We start from the raw sequence: 18905 nt of genomic DNA, 5'->3' as shown, positions 1-18905 counted from the left end.
TATCAGGTCTGAGTAGAACAGAATGAAATATTAATGCAAAAAGACAGCGTACTCTTCAGGACACATGGGGCATCTTGGGGTTAAAGACACAAGCCTTCAGTAAAGTTTTCAAAGAATCCACAAAAAAAAAAAGACTTTACTTGATAAAGTCCAGCTTTTAGGGATCTCTAGTCCAGTTCCATAAATTCACATGAAGCTCTGGTGTTAGTTTAGTCGTTTTTTGTTGAGGTTTATTAACCCAAACCTGCTCTGGAAGGGTTGCGTGACCTGGTGCAGAATGTCTGTCAGCCCTATATTTACCTCTTTACATTTGCACCCGCAGTTTGCACTATCAGCTGCTTTAGGTGATCGCATTGGCCAAAGACTGCTGCCGACATTTTAGGTGACACATCCCAATTTGTAACTATGTCATGTGCCTTTCCAGGAGTTGGCTTCTGCAGGCGAGCAATTCGACATTGTCTTCATCGATGCTGACAAGCCCAATTACATCAACTACTACAACTTTATCATGGACAACAACTTGTTGAGATTGCGGGGTGTTATCTGTGTAGATAACTGTCTGTTCAAAGCTAAGGTTTATCTTAAAGACACCACTGATAGCAATGGGCTGGCGCTTCGAGAGTTCAACGAGTTTATCTCTAATGATCCGCGAGTGGAGCAGGTAGGTTATTCACCTTTCCACACCACAACCAGTGGTTTGATTATTTTGTCAAATTCATCCTACCTGTTGTGTTTGAAAGGTCATCGTCCCTCTCAGAGATGGCATCAGTCTCATTCGGCGTGTTTCTGTGACCTCCCAGAACTCCTTTTCACAGGTACCACTCATCACAGCTTTTCTGTTAGTGACATGGTCATCTTCACTGTTGATTGTTTCTCCTTAGTGTAACACAACGGATGACGAAGTTTTCCGAGGAGTCAAAGGCCGTTCCATTCTGGACCGAATGCATCTAGATGGAAAGGTGGCGTATGTAACAGGTGGCGGGCAGGGCATTGGCCGAGCTTTCGCTCACGCTCTGGGTGAGGCCGGTGCCAAGGTGGCTGTGGTCGACATGGATCAAGGAAAGGCTGAGACTGTTGCTAAGGAGCTCCATCTAAAAGGTGATCCTCATTGTTTCCTTGAGCTGCATCCCAAAATGTCTTCAAAAATTTTGTTTAGCTGCAAAATCTAAAGATTCAGTCTCACAGTCGATCCATGATGTGTGTTGTATTGTTAATTTGGGTGAGACACATGCATCTAACCCTCTTCACATGCTCTCACACCACGGTTCGCTGTGATACTTAAACTCCTCCACTTGGGGCAGGACCTAGTCCCTGAACCGGAGAAGGCATTCTACCCTTTTTCTGACTCAGGACAATGGTCTCAAACGTAGAAGAGCTGATTCTCATCCCAGGTGCTTCATACTCGGCTGCGAACCGTCGTCGTCGTTGTCGTCGTCTTCCTCCGCTTATCCGGGTCCGGGTCGCGGGGGCAGCATCCCAACTAGGGAGCTCCAGGCCGTCCTCTCCCCGGCCTTGTCCACCAGCTCCTCCGGCAGGACCCCAAGGCGTTCCCGGACCAGATTGGAGATGTAACCTCTCCAACGTGTCCTGGGTCGACCCGGGGGCCTTCTGCCGGCAGGACATGCCCGAAACACCTCCCCGGGGAGGCGTCCAGGAGGCATCCTTACCAGATGCCCAAACCACCTCAACTGGCTCCTTTCGATCCGGAGGAGCAGCGGTTCTACTCCGAGTCCCTCCCGAATGTCCGAGCTCCTCACCCTATCTCTAAGGCTGAGCCCGGCCACCCTATGGAGGAAACTCATTTCGGCCGCTTGTATCCGCGATCTCGTTCTTTCGGTCATTACCCAAAGCTCGTGACCATAGGTGAGGATTGGGACGTAGATCGACCGGTAAATCGAGAGCCTGGCTTTCTGGCTCAGCTCCCTCTTCCCCACGACAGATCGGCTCAGCGTCCGCATCACTGCAGACGCCGAACCAATCCGCCTGTCGATCTCCCGATCCCTCCTACCCTCACTCGTGAACAAGACCCCTAGATACTTAAACTCCTCCACTTGAGGTAGGACCTCTCCCCCGACCCGGAGGTGGTAAGCCACCCTTTTCCGGCTGCGAACCACTCCAGTGAAATCTGGAGATCACGTTCTGATGAAGCCAACAGGACCACATCATCTGCAAAAGGCGGAGACCTGATCCTCAGGCCACCAGAACGAATCCCCTCAACACCTTGGCTGCGCCTACTGTAGAAATCCTGTCCATTAAAGTTATGAACAGAATCAATGACAAAGGGCAGCCTTAGTGGAGTCCAATTCTCACTGGAAACAAGCCCAACTTACCTTGTCACCTTGTAGCGCACATGGGACAGGGGCACATTCATGTTGATCGACACAACTCTGCTGGTCATCATCCTAGGCTCGCGTAAATTATTTGTCCTGCTGTAGAGTCCAGGGAAGGTATTTAGGGGAAATATGTATAAATTATGAAAGATTGCATCCTTCATATCATAGAAGAGGGTCAGATAGGTAAATTTGAGCATTTTGCATTAAAAATCCTAAGCTACGTATCCCAGATTTAAGTGAAAAACTTGTCTAGGCCAGCCTGGCCCTGTTTGGAAAAGTATTTGACACCTTCACCTAAAAGCTGCTTGGCAACTACTAGAACAATATAGCATTTGAGATAACTGGTAATGAGTCTCTCACACCACTGTGGAGTTTTGTCGCACTCTTCTTTACAGACTTGAGTGAATTCAGTCCCGTTAGCGGGTTTTCCAGCATGAATGACCAGTTTAAGGTCAAAGGTCAAACATTTTCCTCTTGAGTTCGTGGTTCCATCAATTGCAGTGATTGGTTCAGGTCCTGAAGCAGCAAATCAGTCCTAGACCACCATTCCCACCACCATGTCTGTATGATGTTGTTTTTCTGTTTTACACTAAAGTCTCAGGCCTCAGTGTTGATTTTGGGCTTTGGGTCTCTCCCATGGGACCATTTCTTCCCTGTCTCTTTCTTATTGTTGAATCTGACCTTAACCAAGTAAGGACTGCAGGGATTTAGTAGATTTTCTGTCTTCATGGGTGTGATGTGCTGCTTTTGAAACCTTAGCCTGTTGTCAGAGGGGCTCTATTGAAGTGGTTTCTTACATCTGGCTGGTAGAACTATGTTTATGTTTATTTATTTGGCAGACGCTTTTATCCAAAGCGACTTAGAATTTATAACTTATAGGGCATGTTGTGATCTGTGGGGGAAACCGGAGTACCCGGAGGAAACCCACGCATGCATGGGGAGAACACGCAACTCCACGCAGAAAGGCTGCAGCCGAGTTTCGAACCTGCGACCTTCGTGCTGCGAGGCAACAGTGCTAACCACTGCTCCACCATGCAGAACTAAACTCAACTTTTATTTAATCACAGTTAATGATTCCTTCATTCCTTCTTCACGAGTCTCATCTCCTGCTGCTGTGATTGTAGAAACAAAAGTTGAAGTCAAGTGAAAAACTCGCAGCCCTGAGTTAGTTCTCTTTTGTTTGGTGTCATCACTGACATAACTCAGGACTTTTACAGTTATTTACTTTGTTAATTGAACACTTTGAAGTCAGATTTCAACAGGGAAACCCTGAACTGGTCCTGTAGTGGGAGAAGTGGAGAAGGCGTTTAAATTTAAAACCTTAGCTATGAGGTGGAAAACATCGTTTTCTAAAATATTTAACTTTTCTGTTCACCACAGGATGAGGGTCAAGGTTTGTAAAGTTATCGTTGTTTACCAGCAGATGGCAGCATAGTAAAGGATAACAGCTAGACACCCATCCAACAGATGCAGAGAATGAAAAGTGTTATTAATACACTGTTCATTGTTTTTGTTAATACGGTATTTTATACTTTTATTTACGCTTGAATCTTCTAAAAGATGAATCTTTTTTTTATTAGGTATTCATGCCATTTCCATCACAGCTGACATCAGCAGGTCAGACGATGTCCAGAGGATGGTCGACACCATCGTCTCTAAATGGGGAGCGATCCACATCGCCTGTAACAACGCCGGCATCAACATGAACTCAGCTAGTGAGGAGACCAGCTTAGAGGAGTGGGACCGCACCTTCAACGTCAACCTGAGGGGGACCTTCATGTGCTGTCAGGTGTGTGTGTGTGTGTGTGTGTGTGTGTGTGTGTGTGTGTGTGTGAAGAATACAAGGCTTACTCAGAGTTTATGAATTTTTTTCTTTACCTTTTCCATTTAGGAGAAAAAGACACTTAGCAAAGAATGAACCTGGATCTTTAAAACAACATCTGCCCCATAAAGAGGATGAGATGTTTATTGTTACATTTATTATTACATTACATAACATTACATTATTATTACATTACATTATTATGATAGCATTTATTGTTATTAATTTACCAGAAATGTCAGATTGAGACACAACAGAGACAACATTTTAAATCAGACACTCACTCTGGAATATTAAGAGGTTTTCCAGCCAAGTTTTTAAGCCCATAAAAGTGAGTTTTCCTAACGATTAGGGATGTAAACTAAAGCAGTGAATTTAGTAACACCTCTTTCTTAAGTTCAAAAGCAATAAAGATTCACTGAATAAACACTAATTATAAGACAATGTAAATGTTTCCAAATTACACTTTTTATTTATTTATTTTTATTCATTTGGGGTATGCCATAAAATCTGTTTCATACATAATATTATTTATGCTTGTATCCACATTTTTAGTTTCTTAGTTCATGCTTGTAAAACTCAGCATGTGCTTTAACCCTTTGATGCATGAATTATGAAATCTTCAACCATGATTTTTTAAACAATTTTTTTCATTCATCTTTAGGTGTGAATGAAACAAATTTCAACAAATATTTTTTGTAACATTTTGTTAATTTACAAATAATTCATTACATGTCCAGCTCAGTGGACAGCATGCATTCTGAACATGAAATATGTTGGCTTGACTTGCTGAAGCCCAAATGGAGAGGCTCACATGTTATTAAGTCTTCAACAGCTGTGCTTAATAGCAAAAATAAAAAAAGTCTCAATTTTGAGTACCTGTCCACTGTAGTGACCATTATGCATCAAAGGGTTAATACGACCTAGAGTTTAAACTGGGCACTGTTAAATAAATGACCAGAACCTGAAAAAGGTTCAAAATGAATTTTCTTCATGAATTTCACTGAGACATTTGAATACTGATTACAGATGTGTCAAAGAGCACCAAAGAACTTGTGATGGCATCCTATAGTCACTACATTTAGATCTGACCTGAACCAAACGTGACCCTGAGATAAACTCCATGTTTTTGTGTTGGCCTTTAACAATCAGCTGTTTTGAGTCTCTCCTGTCTGAATCCTGGCCTTAGGCAGCGGGTCGGGTGATGCTACAGCAAGGATATGGAAAGATTATCAACACAGCCTCCATGGCCAGTCTAATAGGTGAGTGATGGTCTCACCCTCTAGAGCTCCTCAAGGTGTAATCTCTCTGTTTGCCGTAAGTTGAATTAGTTTGTTCTGTTGAATTAAACCCATTAGATCAGTTTGATTCAGACGTAACACATTTGTTGTTTATACATGTAGATTTTCGTAGGAATAAATTGAAGTGTGCTATTCTTATTTAAATGTTTACTAGAAGTCATATAAATATGTTAAAATACACATTCATGATAAAATGTAATTATTCAAAGTAAAGCCTCAACTCTAAAAATAAGCAGTTAAATCTAAAAAATGGAACTCTAAATTCTGATTTAACTTTATATATTAACCTCTAAACACTTACTTATAAAGCGAGACTAGGCAGTTTAAGCTTGCTTTTATTTCATCCATCCATTTTCATCCGCTTATTAGTCGGGTCGCGGGGGCAGTAGCCTAAGTCGAGATGCCCAGACTTCCCTCAGCCCCCAGCCACTTGGGCCAGCTACTCCAGGGGAAATCCTAAGGCGTTCCCTGGCCAGGTGAGAGACATAGTCCCTCCAGCGTGTCCTGGGTCTTCCTTGAGGCCTCCTCCTGGTTGAATGTGCCTGGAAAACCTCACCAGGGAGGCATCCAGGAGGCATCCTGACCAGATCCCCAAGCCACCTCAACTGGCTCCTCTCGATGTGGAGGAGCAGCGGGTCTAATTCGAGCCCACGCGGATGACTGAGCTTCTCACTCTATCTCTAAGGGAGAGCCCAGCCACTCTTTGGAGAAAACTCATTTCAGCCGCTTGTATCCGCGACCTCGTTCTTTCGGTCACTACCCAAAGCTCATGACCAAAGGTGAGGGTAGGAACGTAGATCAACCGGTAAAACGAGAGCTTCACCTTCTGACTCAGCTCTCTCTTTACCACGACAGACCGGTACAATGCCCGCATCACTGCAGATGCAGCACTAATCCGCCTGTCGATCTCACGGTCCAGTTTTCCCTCACTCGTGAACAAGACCCCGAGATACTTAAACTCCTCCACTTGGGGCAGGACCTCATCGCTGACCGGGAGAAGGCATTCTACCCTTTTCTAAACCAAGGCCACGGTCTCAGATTTAGAGGAGCTGATTCTCATCCCAGCTGCTTCACACTCGGCTGCAAACCACTCCAGTAAAAGCTGAAGATCACGTTCTGATGAAGCCAACAGGACCACATCATCTGCAAAAAGCAGAGACCTGATCCTCAGGCCACCAAAACGGATCCACTCCACACCTTGGCTGCATCTAGAAATCCTGTCCATGAAGGTTATGAACAGAATCTGTGACAAAGGGCAGCCTTGGCGGAGTCCAACTCTCACTGGGAACGAGCCCGACTTACTGCCAGCAATGCGGACCAAGCTCTGTCACCGGTCATACAGGGACCTAACAGCCCGTATCAGAGGGTCTGGTACCTTATACTGCTTTTATTTATTTAATTTTATTTATTTAACCAGATGAGTGGATTGAAAACTGATTCTCATTTACAACGACGATCTAGCCAAGAGGCAGCAGCAACAGACACACGCCAAAGAACAGCCGACAGCTGAGATAAAAACAAACAAGATAAAATAAAATAAAAACTGTTAGACATAAAGAGCCCCTAATGTCTGTTTAGTAGAACCAAAAGCTAAACCTATCTCCTCACTGTGCGTTCATCTTTTTAACACTGCAATCTAACAGCTGAAATGTCTCCTCAGCCTTCATTAGTGTCTACAGGAGTGATTCATCACTTAATTAAACATATTAAGCTGTGTTCATGATCTAAAACATGCAGGACTCTTGCTGGAAGCAGACTGCAGCACCAGGTATGTCAGCTCAACAGACCAAACCGACACTCAAGATGCAAATGCCATATTCTGACCACAGGGGGTGGTAGAGGTCGTTTTAGCACATACTGGCTAAAGAATAGGATCTAAAAATATGAAAAAGTTGCCTAGCATCCCTTTAACATAATCTTTAAGCCAAATGTGTAATTTTAAAACCTGAATGGTGTGATTGTAATAATGTAACCCTGAATCAGAACGAGGCAGCTTCTCTTCTTCTACCCCGAGTTAAAACTGTTGAACAGAGCTGCATCCAGCCTGGCAGGAAACACAAAGTGTTGTGATTGCATCTCGCTGAGGCACTTTTGCATCATAATAAACATCCCCTCTCTGTGGAGCCGTCTGGAGGATGTGGAAGGCAACCTAAGGTCCAACTTGGGAGGGGAGGGTTCCTGTGCAGCGGCAGAACGCCGCCCAGTGCCAGCGGCCTTGTTTGAACAGCGGAAGACACTCTGAGAGTTTAGTGAGACGCCTGTAAACTCTCTGCTGCTGTGGTGTTCGTCCTCCAACAGGTCCCTCCAGAGGAACGGCAACACTTCATCAGCAGAGCAGTCAAACCGCCAGTAAAGAGCCGTGCCATATGGGCCCCGGTCCCGACTGCAGGGGCAATCTGTAAAACAGGAGCATGCTGGTAAATAGAGGCCGGCATAAAGAAAATGATCAATTACTCACATTACGTTCAGTCCTTCAGGAATTTGCTTTATCGCTCTGGACATCTGTTATAATATTGTCATAATGTGTAATCAGAGGGGACCAGTACTTGCCAAGTGGAGGCCTAAAAAGCAGTCGTAAACGTCCAATTAAAATGCACGGTGACAGCTTTTTGTCCATCTGCTGGAGAAAAGAAAGTGTGTCCCCTCACACACACACACACACACCCATACACACTCCTACCATCAACAGACAGAACGTGTGAAACTTTCTGTGCGCTTTTATTTCTAATATTTTGGGATGGTGCGATGATCCTATGGATCGATGCGGGACTCTTAAATCTCACCTGCACATTGCAGCTGCATAATAATGCACCCCTGGAATAGCAGCACCATTTAGGGGGAGGAGTGCATCATTTGAACTCTATCTGCTCAGAAGAATTGCGAATGTAAAGGCTTGCCTGATAAGAGCGTGCTTTCTCCTACTTGAAATGGGCAATAAGTAGCAGGGTGAATGTTAAAGAGGGCTTTGGAGAATGCCTCCTCTTCCCTTCTCTGAGGATTACTGCTCTTTAAGACGGCGAAAACATCAATGCAAGTTTATTTAAAGGATGAAGGCGTTTTCTGAATGGTATTTTGGGGCCGTATCGTCGGGTCTTGAGCGAGGATTAGTGCTGTTAGGCATTTTGAGCTCTGTTTCCTGTCCTGATAAGTCGGATTTCACCTTCAATCTGCATGTAAGCTCTGGGCTCTGCTCCTCCTCGCCTGCTCCTCTGAGGTCCTAGCCTAGCCTTATCCAGCCCAGCCCGCCATCCCTTCACACCCAATCCACCTCTGCTCTCAGATACCATGTCATCATTCCTCCCTTATTTCTTCATCGCTTCTAAACTTTTTTTTTTCCTGCATCATGCACATTTTTATCCGAGCAGCGTACGCTGGATGTTCCAGCCGCCTATTCCTCAGGACGAGTTTTCTGCCTCTCTGCAGCTGGCCGGTATTCATCATCCCGGTCTCACACTGAAGCCATTTGGCAGTCAGAGCGGTGGGTGATGAGGCTAACTACTAAAGTTGTATGTAACTTGGAGCCTTCCTTGTGATGATTAATCAACCAGCAGAAAATGAGCCCCTGTCCCAGCCTCCCATGCAGCGTGCAGCATCTGTGATGGTCAAGGCAAACAAATGGCTCCCCGCTTTTGTTGCTGAGGCCGGAGCATAACTGGGCATTATGAGCAATTAATTTTACATGACTTCATCCGTAGAGCCCCCAGCAGCGAATGGAAGACTTTTTAATTTCTTTAGTTCTCACAAGAAACTGCATGTGCTGTAATATATAGCTAACGGGCTTTAGCCATCCTTAACAGTAGAAGTGAATATTGGCACCGTTGTTACTTTACCGTTCGTAAGTGTGTCATAATGTTCACTCTTTTTCACCAGCATCAGCTTTGAAGAAAACATGCAAGTCAGGCGTCACAATGTGCGATTCACTTAGGAGAGATGAGCTACGGGTTTGGCTCGTGGCATGTCGTTGTGATCTAAAGAAAGTTTAACTTACTGTCAGTGAAGAACTGTACTTTCTAAATGTTGAAACACCACTAGTTTATTTTTACTACATCTACAAATAATGCATCCAAACGTGGGTGTTTTAGTCTTGTTCCACCCGCTGTGCCTCTCTCTGCTTTTGGACCGACGGTTTTCTCTCAAATCCTCTCAGAATGTAACGAGTGGGCGCCCGTGCTTCAGTTGTACGTCAACATATGAGTTGAGTTTCCTATAAAATACTAGAGCCCTGCGATGGACTGGCTCTCTGTCCAGGGTGTACCCCGCCTACTTGCCCGTTGACCGCTGGAGATAGGCACCAGCTCCCCCCGCGACCCTACGTGGACAAAGTGGGTCCAGAAGATGGATGGATGATGAAATACTAGAAACACCAGACCCAGGAGATCACCAGCACCTTCTGCTGCTAGTTTAATAACCTTTTTCAATACATCTTTTAGTTTTCACACAGCAGCGGTTCAGTCTGTTAGGAGTCAGTGACTCGAAACAATCTACCGGGTTTCCTTAGATAAGATCTTTAACTGGAATGTTTGCTTTGTAGAAGGCCTTGAGATGACTTGTGTCATGGATTAGATGTTTTATATACATAAACCAAACAGAATTAAATTGAATTGAATTAGTTGGTATTTTACATATGCCATAAACTAAAGTCTGAATATTACAAACACTGTTTTCTTTCTAAACAGACCCCATTTATTGTAGAAAGTGTCCTAAATTCCCTCCTACGACAGAAATTTAGAATGTGTGTACGAACAGTCAAAAGACTGATTCACGAAACGTGCGGTGGGCTCTCGTACGCACGTTCCTTCGTAGTCGTCTGACGATAAATCCCCCCTGTGCATACACAGGTGCTCGTGTCCGTTCACCGTCGTTTACATACAGAAATGCACTCAATTAACCATTTTTGGTTACTCTATGTTCTTGGTCCTTTTTTCCAGAAAAAATATGAAAAACTTTATTGACAGCCAGATGGAAACACTGGCTGCCGAAGCGCATAAGAAAGTTGCAGAGGTTATAAACGCGGTCGGGTTTTCATTTACATTCAAGGAGTCGTTCTGTTTGGAGTTAGTTTACTTTGGAAATGCTGTCTAAGTGCAGCCTCAGCCTCTTCTGAGCTGTCATTCAGTCTGGTTGCCTTGGCAACGCGGTCTGTACGATCGGGGAGCAGAGGAGGTTCTGGGGGGTTCTCGTAGTTTTAAAATAAAATATGAACTGGAATCAGATTCGTGAGGTTTGTCTGTCGCGCCACAAAGGGTCCTAAATCCTAGCATAGCAGAAGGATTTCCTTTGAGATCAGCGCACTCACAGAGAAGGCGTTCCGTCCAGAGTGCATCCTCAAATAACACAGATTAGTCGTCAGATTCCCGTCGGTCACAGGTGTCTTTTGTTGGTTTTAGCACCAATTATGCAAAAAAGCTGTTTTTCCACAGACATGATTACAAACTGGATAAGTATAATTTGTGAAAGAGGAACACGCATGGCTGACTGAGACCGTCAGTGCTGCCGTTCCCCCATTCTACCACTAGATGCTGTTCCTACGCATGGTCAGAGCTGTTCTTAAGGAACTTTTTCATGCACAAGTACAAAACGGTAAATATCACACAACGCGTAAAATCGTTGCCACGCATGAAATACGCAGGTTTGTTCGTAAGTACCGTTGATAAATGAGGGCCCTGTGTCAGACCTGCTGATGGTCCAGTGTGGTAAAAGGGTCAGTCACCACTGAACTTACACTCTTGTTTCTACCATCACCCCAAAATTAAACAATACTTTTTCTTCCCGTTTTTGTTGATCAGAATAAATCCGTTAGTCATTGAAAATGCAAATCACAAAACAAAGAGCTAAAAAAATGAATTTGGAGATAAAGAAGTACTAAAATCAGATGGAATGAGCTTCCTTATTGATTGTAATCTGCCCCGACTCTAGTAACTTTTAAATCAAAATTGAAAACGTTCATGTTTTCATCAGCCTTTGAATGAATGTTGCTTATTCTGCACCTTCTGCACTGTTACTGCTCACCCTTTAACTTTGTCTTTTATCTGAGTCTTAAATGTAAAATAAGGTGCGTATTTCATCTGGTCTAAATTTAATCGTGTATTTTAATTGTGCTGTCATGTTGATTTTAAAGTGATAATCTGTAGATTTTACTATTAATCTCTGTCCATTGAAATTTTGTTGAAAATGAATGAAATGATGCTCATTGTTGAGAAATATTGACGGCTTCCTAACAAGTAATCATAAAAATCGGATATTGGATATTTTCAACTTAACCAAATCAGAAAACTCCTGCTTCAAAGACAACGCCTGTTGGTGATTGAAGTCGTCCTTTCTGAAACTATTCATTCCAAATATTAAACACATGGTATGAAATAATAATAATAAACTGTCTAGTGTTGATTGATGCTTTTATTTTGGTGGACCACACCGTGTTCCTGGTGTGTTTTTGGCTGAAGAGAAGAAGTTTATATGTGACATATTTTAATTGGTACCCAGCGGTAGATAGTCCTGGTTTCAGTATTGACCAAGGTGATCATAATAGTGACTTATTCCCATAAGTGAGCAGGCCTAAAAATACCAGTCTCTTTGTTGTTGTTTATTGTGACACATGTGAGAAACACACAGGTAAAAATGGCCTTTCCTTTTCTGTTGACCCTCTAGTTCCTCATCCTCAGAAGCAGCTTTCCTACAACACATCCAAAGCCGGAGTGGTCAAACTGACTCAGACTCTGGGAACCGAGTGGATCGACAGGGGAGTGCGCGTCAACTGCATTTCACCGTGAGTGCCGTGCACACGACACCACCTTCTGATCGTCACGTGGGACCCGGCGGTTAGACGAGGTTGTGATGAGCGTGTTTGCTTTCAGACGAGGAGCCCTGTTTGAGAATGAAGCGTTAATTTAACTCCTCAAACAATGCATCAGTGCTTAATTAGATGACGTCTTGAGGGATGAGTCAGACGAGCGCTCGCTCTAATTGTTCAGCTCAATTAGGGAATCAAATCTGCAACCTCACTCCAAGTGTAGCCGCAACAATACCGCCTTGTTTGCATCTGTTTGTCTGTGAGGCTTAAGATGTTGGATGAAACGAGAACACAGGCAGGCCTTTTTTGTGTGCAGCAGTGGGAAGGTATGGGTTGTGTGTATGTGTGTGTGTGTGTTGGGGGTGGGGGTGGGGGGTGGGGGGGTGGGGGGTGTTAAGTAGAGCATCCCTTAGCCCCAGCCATCCCTGAGCAAATCCGTCCGGTGGCTCCGGGCAAACCAGTCAGAGCCCCAGAACAAAGCCCTCACACACAAGCGCCGTGCTCAGCTTTATTTATCGGTGGCTTGTTTGCTAATTTTAATTTGCAAAGAAGCAATTCTCTCTCTCTCTCTCTCTCTCTCTCTTCCTCTCTCTCTCTCTCTCTCTCTCTCTCTCTCTCTCTCTCTCTCTCTCTCTCTCTCTCTCTCTCTTTCTCTCTCACTCTCTCTCTCTCTCTCTCTCTCTCTCTCTCTCTCTCTCTCTCTCTCTCTCTCTCTCTCTCTCTCTCTCCCCTCGCTAACTGGGTGTCTCAATGGGCCGCTGATTTCTTTGAAGTGACAGTCGGTAAATATGCATAAAAAAGGGACACAATTAGCGCTCACGAGGTTGACTGGAGCCTGATTCCATTGGCAACTTTAGCGGCAGCGGCGATAAGCTGCATTATCTGGAAAATTGGCTGGGGGAAAACAGTACCTCTGATTGCCAGGAAAGGTTCCAGATAACAGGGCAGCTGAAGAGAAATATAATTGAGGTGGAATATGTTAACCAGGGTGTCACGCATGCTCCATGGAAGTGCAAATTTAGCCAAATGTTGGAATCCTGTATCAAGGCAACAGGATACACTGAACAATGATTTGGGCTTTATGGCTTTTAGTCACTGTCACGCTAATTGTGTTGGGAGTCAGAAGGCGTCTCACCCGAGGCCCGAGAGGGCATGTTGACATATTTATTTAAATAGAAGCTCTGGCTGCAGGAGGTGGAGAGAGGGACAGCTGTTTAGTGGAGCTTTTTGACACCATTTTCTGGTCAAATCTACCAAAATAAAGCCACAGCATCAAAGACAGTTGATTAAAGAATCAGAGCTGTTGAGACGCTGAGTAAATGATGTCAGACGGCCCCTCGTACCTGTTCATTCCTCCAGGGATGTGTCACTCAATAAGGTGTCCCCCCCAGTCCCACAGTAGATATCCGAGGTTCCATGTCACGGCCACTCTTCAGAAGGATAATTGGTTTTATTTATGTCATCAAAGCGGTGGCTCTGAAACAACGCTGTCACTCCTGGCTCTGCACGGTGATGCCTTCTGATTTCATTCTTTCTGTGTTTTTTTTTCTCTGTCTCTTTTTCAGGGGGATTGTTGACACCCCTCTCATCCACTCCGAGGATCTGAGGCCTCTGGTGCAGCGCTGGCTGTCAGATATCCCTGCTGGTAGACTGGCTCAAGTGACAGACCTGCAAGCTGCAGTGGTCTACTTGGCATCTGAAGCCTCTGACTACATGACAGGGCATAACTTAGTCATAGAGGGTGGGCAAAGTCTGTGGTAGATGCAGCACAGGAATAGATGGGACTCCGGAATTCTCCTCATCTTGGAATTAGTGGACAAAGTCCGTTTCAGACTCGTCATTCAGCTTGTTACAACAGTCTGTCGGCTTGAGTTTTTAGTAAATGAAAGGGTGGTAAATACTAGAAATGTGGGAAGAATTATCCAAAAACACGACAGTCTTTCAAACCGTGCTGCTGGCCTAGATTCAGATGCAGGTTTCATTCACTCCTGGAAGAGTGGGCAGCAGATGGAGTATGAATAAGTGTGCTTAAAGGGGTTGTCAGCATTTGATGTGTGTTTCTATGTAAAACTTACAAATAACTAACACAAGTCATTTCTACCAACTTTGAGTCAAGTCCTTGTCAGGTCTCACGTCATGGTTTTTGTGACTTACAGCACAAGTCCAATACTCCCATCTCTACATCCCACAGCAGTGATGATCTTAAGGATTAGTCAGAGTGCAGCCAAGATTATAAAGTTTATTTCTGCCATTTCATAACGTCTCCAGTCTCTGAATGTTATAGCAATGCTTGCATTTAGGTGCGTAGCGTCTTCCAGTGCATCGACGGGTCAGGTCTGGCCAAAAGCTCTAACATACTGGGATGTAATACTGACAGTGGTGCAACGGTTTATCAGCATCTTGTTTGATGTTAGGCAGAGTTATGGTGCAGAGTCGAGAGGCACAAATAATAAAAGGGAATTTAATAATGAAATAAAAGCAAAACTTACAAAAATCCAAGAGCGAACAAAAGGAGGAGAAACAGGAAGGTGACTGTGAGAGACTACTGAGGAACAAAGGACCGCTGGATGGGTAGGTGGACAACAGATAGGGGAAGTAATAGGAAGCTGAAGAAAAACTATAAATAGTGACATATTTAGTAAAACTAACGAAAAAGCAAGAGTTCTAATAAAGTAAATGACTAAAAAAGTGGGTGGCTAAATAAAACGACAAACACCAAGACTCTGACATCATAACATTTAGTATTTTAAGCACCATCGTTTAGTTTGTTAGATCCATCCAAATGGACCCAACCTTTGCTGCTGTCCTTAAACTGCTCCAGCTTCCAGAATTTCACAGCATGTTGTAAAACATTCACTTTTGTTAATAACTTATAGTTCTATAGGAGTAGCCACGCAGTAAAGAACAATGAAGTAATGTTGCATGAATTACTATTAGCATGACCTTTGGCCTTGACTGTAATTGGACTAGCCATTAGCCCATCGCTTCTGTAGACTATCACCTCCCCGTGAAGAGGTCATTCAGAAATCTGTCTATAGTGGTTAAGCTAATAATTATAACATTTACACCAAAATACCACAGAGTTGAATAGATCTTTACATGTATTTAGAGGATGATAGCGGCAGAGAAGTCAAGTATCTTACCTTTAAACCGGAGGGTTGTAGGATAGAGTCCCACTGTTGCAGTCGTTGTGTCCCTGGGCAAGACACTTCACCCACCTTGCCTGCTGGTGGTGGTTGGAGGGACTGGTGGCGCTAGGGCTCAGCAGCCGCTCCTCCATCAGTGCACCCCAGGCTAGCTGTGGCTACGCTGTAGCTCATCATCACCAGTGTGTGAATTTGTATGTGTGTGTGTGTGTGTGTGTGTGTGCATGCGTGTGTGTGTGTGTGTGTGACTGATTATGAAGGTGTGAAGGGCCTTGGGGGGTTGTAGAACCCTATAAGGCGCTATACAAATACAGACCATCTACTATGGGTGATTTAATGGTGACCAGCAGGACACACTTCACACAGGTCCACCTCTGGTTCGTTCTTACCAAATAATAAATGGTCTGTATTTGATATAGCATCTTCTATGGTGCTACAACCCCCCAAGGCACTTTACAACACAAGCAGTCATTCACCCATACACATGCTGGCTGTGATGAGCTACATTGATGCTGCTGAGTACAGGCGCCACCGGCCCCTCGGACCACCTCCTGCAGTAAAGGTGGGTTAAGTGTCTTGCCCAAGGACACAACGACTGCGACAGACAGGGCTCGAACCTGCAACCCTCCGGTTACTGGCCGGGCACTTAATTCCTCTGCTAGTGTCGCCCTTAATCCCTGTAAAGTGGTGCTGTTGGCCACATTCTTAATTGCTCCATCAACTGTTTGTGTGCTGGACAAAAAGCTACTTAAAGGCGAGGTTAGTCAAGGACGTGACCCCAGTCGCTGCAATTATACCAAACGTAGTGTCCAATTAGAGCTCTTTGCAATGCGTCGCTGTTGGTGTTTATGTGAGCAACTTCAAGTTCTCACTGGTAGTGGCCGTTCTCTGATTTACATAATTGTGGGATTGGTCATTAATGGGAATGGTGTATGAGAGGATCCCATTAAGATACGGAGTGAGATGTGATCTCACTCTGCAGCTTGGTGCCTTTTATCTCCAGCTGTTCTGGCAACACTGGCAATTATGAGGATTCTTATCAGTTTAGGGATTTTATTTTTATTTTTGGTGAATTATCAAACTTTGGCACAGTAAGGATGCAAGACTTGGCAGAATGAGCCCAAAGCGAGGACAAGTGTAGTTTTTTGAAGCAGTGTGCGTGTTTCACCAGCGAGGGGCAGCATTAAGTCAAGCTGCTGCAGCGCTCCTAGTTGCAGGAGGTTCTCTCATTATTTGTTATATGTAAGCAGTTTGGTGTAAAAGCATCTTTCTCATATAAATATGGAAGTAAAATGTGAACTAAAACAAACAAAAAAATGTATTTTCATATACTTCTAACATATTTATGTTGAAATACCATCTAAACATCTACGCTGAAGTGTCGTTATTCTCCCAAATCGAGCGTCACACTCCTCCAACAGTTTGGTGTTTCACCCTCAGGTCTTCTCCGCTGCCACCGTTTAGTGGAAGTGTCTAAACTGTTGTTTTGTTGTTTCGTTTTGCACCACATTAACCTCTTTCACAACCCCATCGCAGAGGTCTTGTTTTCCTTTACAACTGCCTCCAAAAGGGTAAAAGCTGTCATTTGAACTGCAAAACGTGATCTCTCCAATGCAATAAGCCGCTTCATGAGCTGTAAGTGATCTTGAATCCATTATTTATCACCTGCTGTTGGTGCCATTACACTGAAGAGTGGGACCCGGTTGTACAAAGTGCTGTTGTGCTAAACAGTTCCAGCGGCAGGAAAAAGCCACTCGCGCTCCTCGTACTTCAGCTGAACTTTGATTAATGCATCACTATGTCACAGCGTAAAACATTTTACTGCAGCAGTCGTTCTGACGGAGACCCGGGTCGATGCTGAACAGCATCAGGAGGTGGTGTGCGTTGTAAAGACAGCTTCGTCCCAGTGACAGCCCGACCCAGGGGTTTATAGGTGACATATTAACATTTGACAATATCAATAGACATTATTGATGGAATATAGTGTCCAGTTATGTACCCATCACTGCAGTGTTTAAAGATGAAATGTTACCCCTTATAAAGGAGTTGCACCTGCTGATGTTCTAAACATAAAGGCCTGGAACGGTTTCATTTATCTAATCCATTTTGTCTCTTTCAACAGGCATAGCATATTCCTCCTCCCGCACTAGAGATGTACATGTGACTGCATTTATATATTTCACAAGCCCCAATTTATTTAGATATGTTTCATCCTTAGCGTCAATACCCATAAAATGTTAGCGTGTTTCTGTAATTTGACCCATTTGATGCCAAGTTTATCATTTAAACCTGCACTGTGAATGAAAATGAAATCATTATTTTGTCTGACATGTCCGGAAGACTGAGCAGGTGTAAGAACATACAACATTAAAATCAACATGACAGCATAAAACAGCAGATTTTAACATTTTTATTTAAGAACACACAAAAAATTAGATGCAAGTATTGGATAAAAAAGGCAAAGGCTGAGCAGTTACAGTGCAGAAGGTGCAGCATAAGAAACATTTACTCAAAGGCCATTTTGATATAAAAGTTTCTAAAGTTGGGGCAGATTTGAGGTCACGAGGAAGCTGATTCCATCTGTGAGCAGCTAAAAGCAGCTTCGCCCTGTTAGGTTCTGACCCGGGGTTCTTCCAGCTGACTGTTTCCAAAGGATCACACAAACCAAACACCGTCCTGCTGGATGTACTGCAAAGAGATCCAAAGGTCACAGATGTCCTACTGATGCACAAAAAAAAAAATGCTATGTATTTGGTTCACTGCAGAAACCTACAAGTCTGCTCTGGGTCGGTATCAAAGTCTAGACTTGAATTATTGTCCCAGTCTGCCCCTGGGTAACCCCCCTCACTCATCCGTGTCAATCAGCACCTCCTCACCTGAATCATCTACCTCGTCTTCTTGCTCAGAATCAGGTCCCGGGGCTAAGTTATGTCGTATATATAAAAACATTTTGTCATGAAAGACACCTGTGTAAACAAACTTGGCCCTGCAGGTGTTTTGCTAATCTACACAGCCTAGCTAAAAAGAAGAGTTGCCACCGAAAAACAGGTCCAGACATGAAAATCCCTCGCTTTTCGGTGGAATTTGTCATTTTGAATCCTAAATAGGCCACCTACATGAGTCGCGCAGAACCGATGAGGAAAATACTTGAGGGTGGGGGGTGGGGGTGTCACTGTTTCACCAGTCTCAATATTATCCACTGGGGGAAACATTCAAGAGGATTTTTAAGACATCCCTAACACCACCAACAGTAGAAGAAAAAAATGTCGGAACTGGTGACGCGCGACCCGCAATAACACATCTCGTCTAGAGGTTTCCTGTGTAGACCTTGGGACAGCTCTTTACCGCTTGTATGATCCGAGCCCAAACGGAGTAAGCACGACGGGTCGGATCGGACTTGAGTCGATGAATGATTTGAGCATGATGAGTCGTGCTAGGAAAACTGAGAAAGAGAGAGAGACTGGCCGTGCAATGTGGGGAGACGAGGACGCACCTCAGACGAAACACAGTGGA

The 18905-nt window shown here is 44.2% G+C and overlaps 1 protein-coding gene across 1 annotated transcript in view; it reads left to right on the top strand.

The window, feature by feature from the left end:
* zgc:113054 (uncharacterized) overlaps positions 1-14194 on the top strand; it is a 30845-nt gene extending 16651 nt beyond the window's left edge. Inside the window, exons 5-11 of the mRNA XM_070549850.1 lie at positions 425-661; positions 741-815; positions 882-1098; positions 3914-4122; positions 5345-5417; positions 12105-12222; positions 13812-14194. Coding sequence (XP_070405951.1) covers positions 425-661; positions 741-815; positions 882-1098; positions 3914-4122; positions 5345-5417; positions 12105-12222; positions 13812-14007 — 1125 coding nt within the window. The 3' untranslated portion in view covers positions 14008-14194. The remainder of the gene's footprint in view (positions 1-424; positions 662-740; positions 816-881; positions 1099-3913; positions 4123-5344; positions 5418-12104; positions 12223-13811) is intronic.
* The last annotated feature ends 4711 nt before the right edge of the window (positions 14195-18905 follow it).

The sequence above is a fragment of the Nothobranchius furzeri genome, chromosome 3 (genome assembly GCF_043380555.1).
Source record: "Nothobranchius furzeri strain GRZ-AD chromosome 3, NfurGRZ-RIMD1, whole genome shotgun sequence".
In the NCBI taxonomy this organism is placed as follows: domain Eukaryota; kingdom Metazoa; phylum Chordata; class Actinopteri; order Cyprinodontiformes; family Nothobranchiidae; genus Nothobranchius; species Nothobranchius furzeri.
This window is presented reverse-complemented; position numbering and strand designations above follow the sequence as displayed.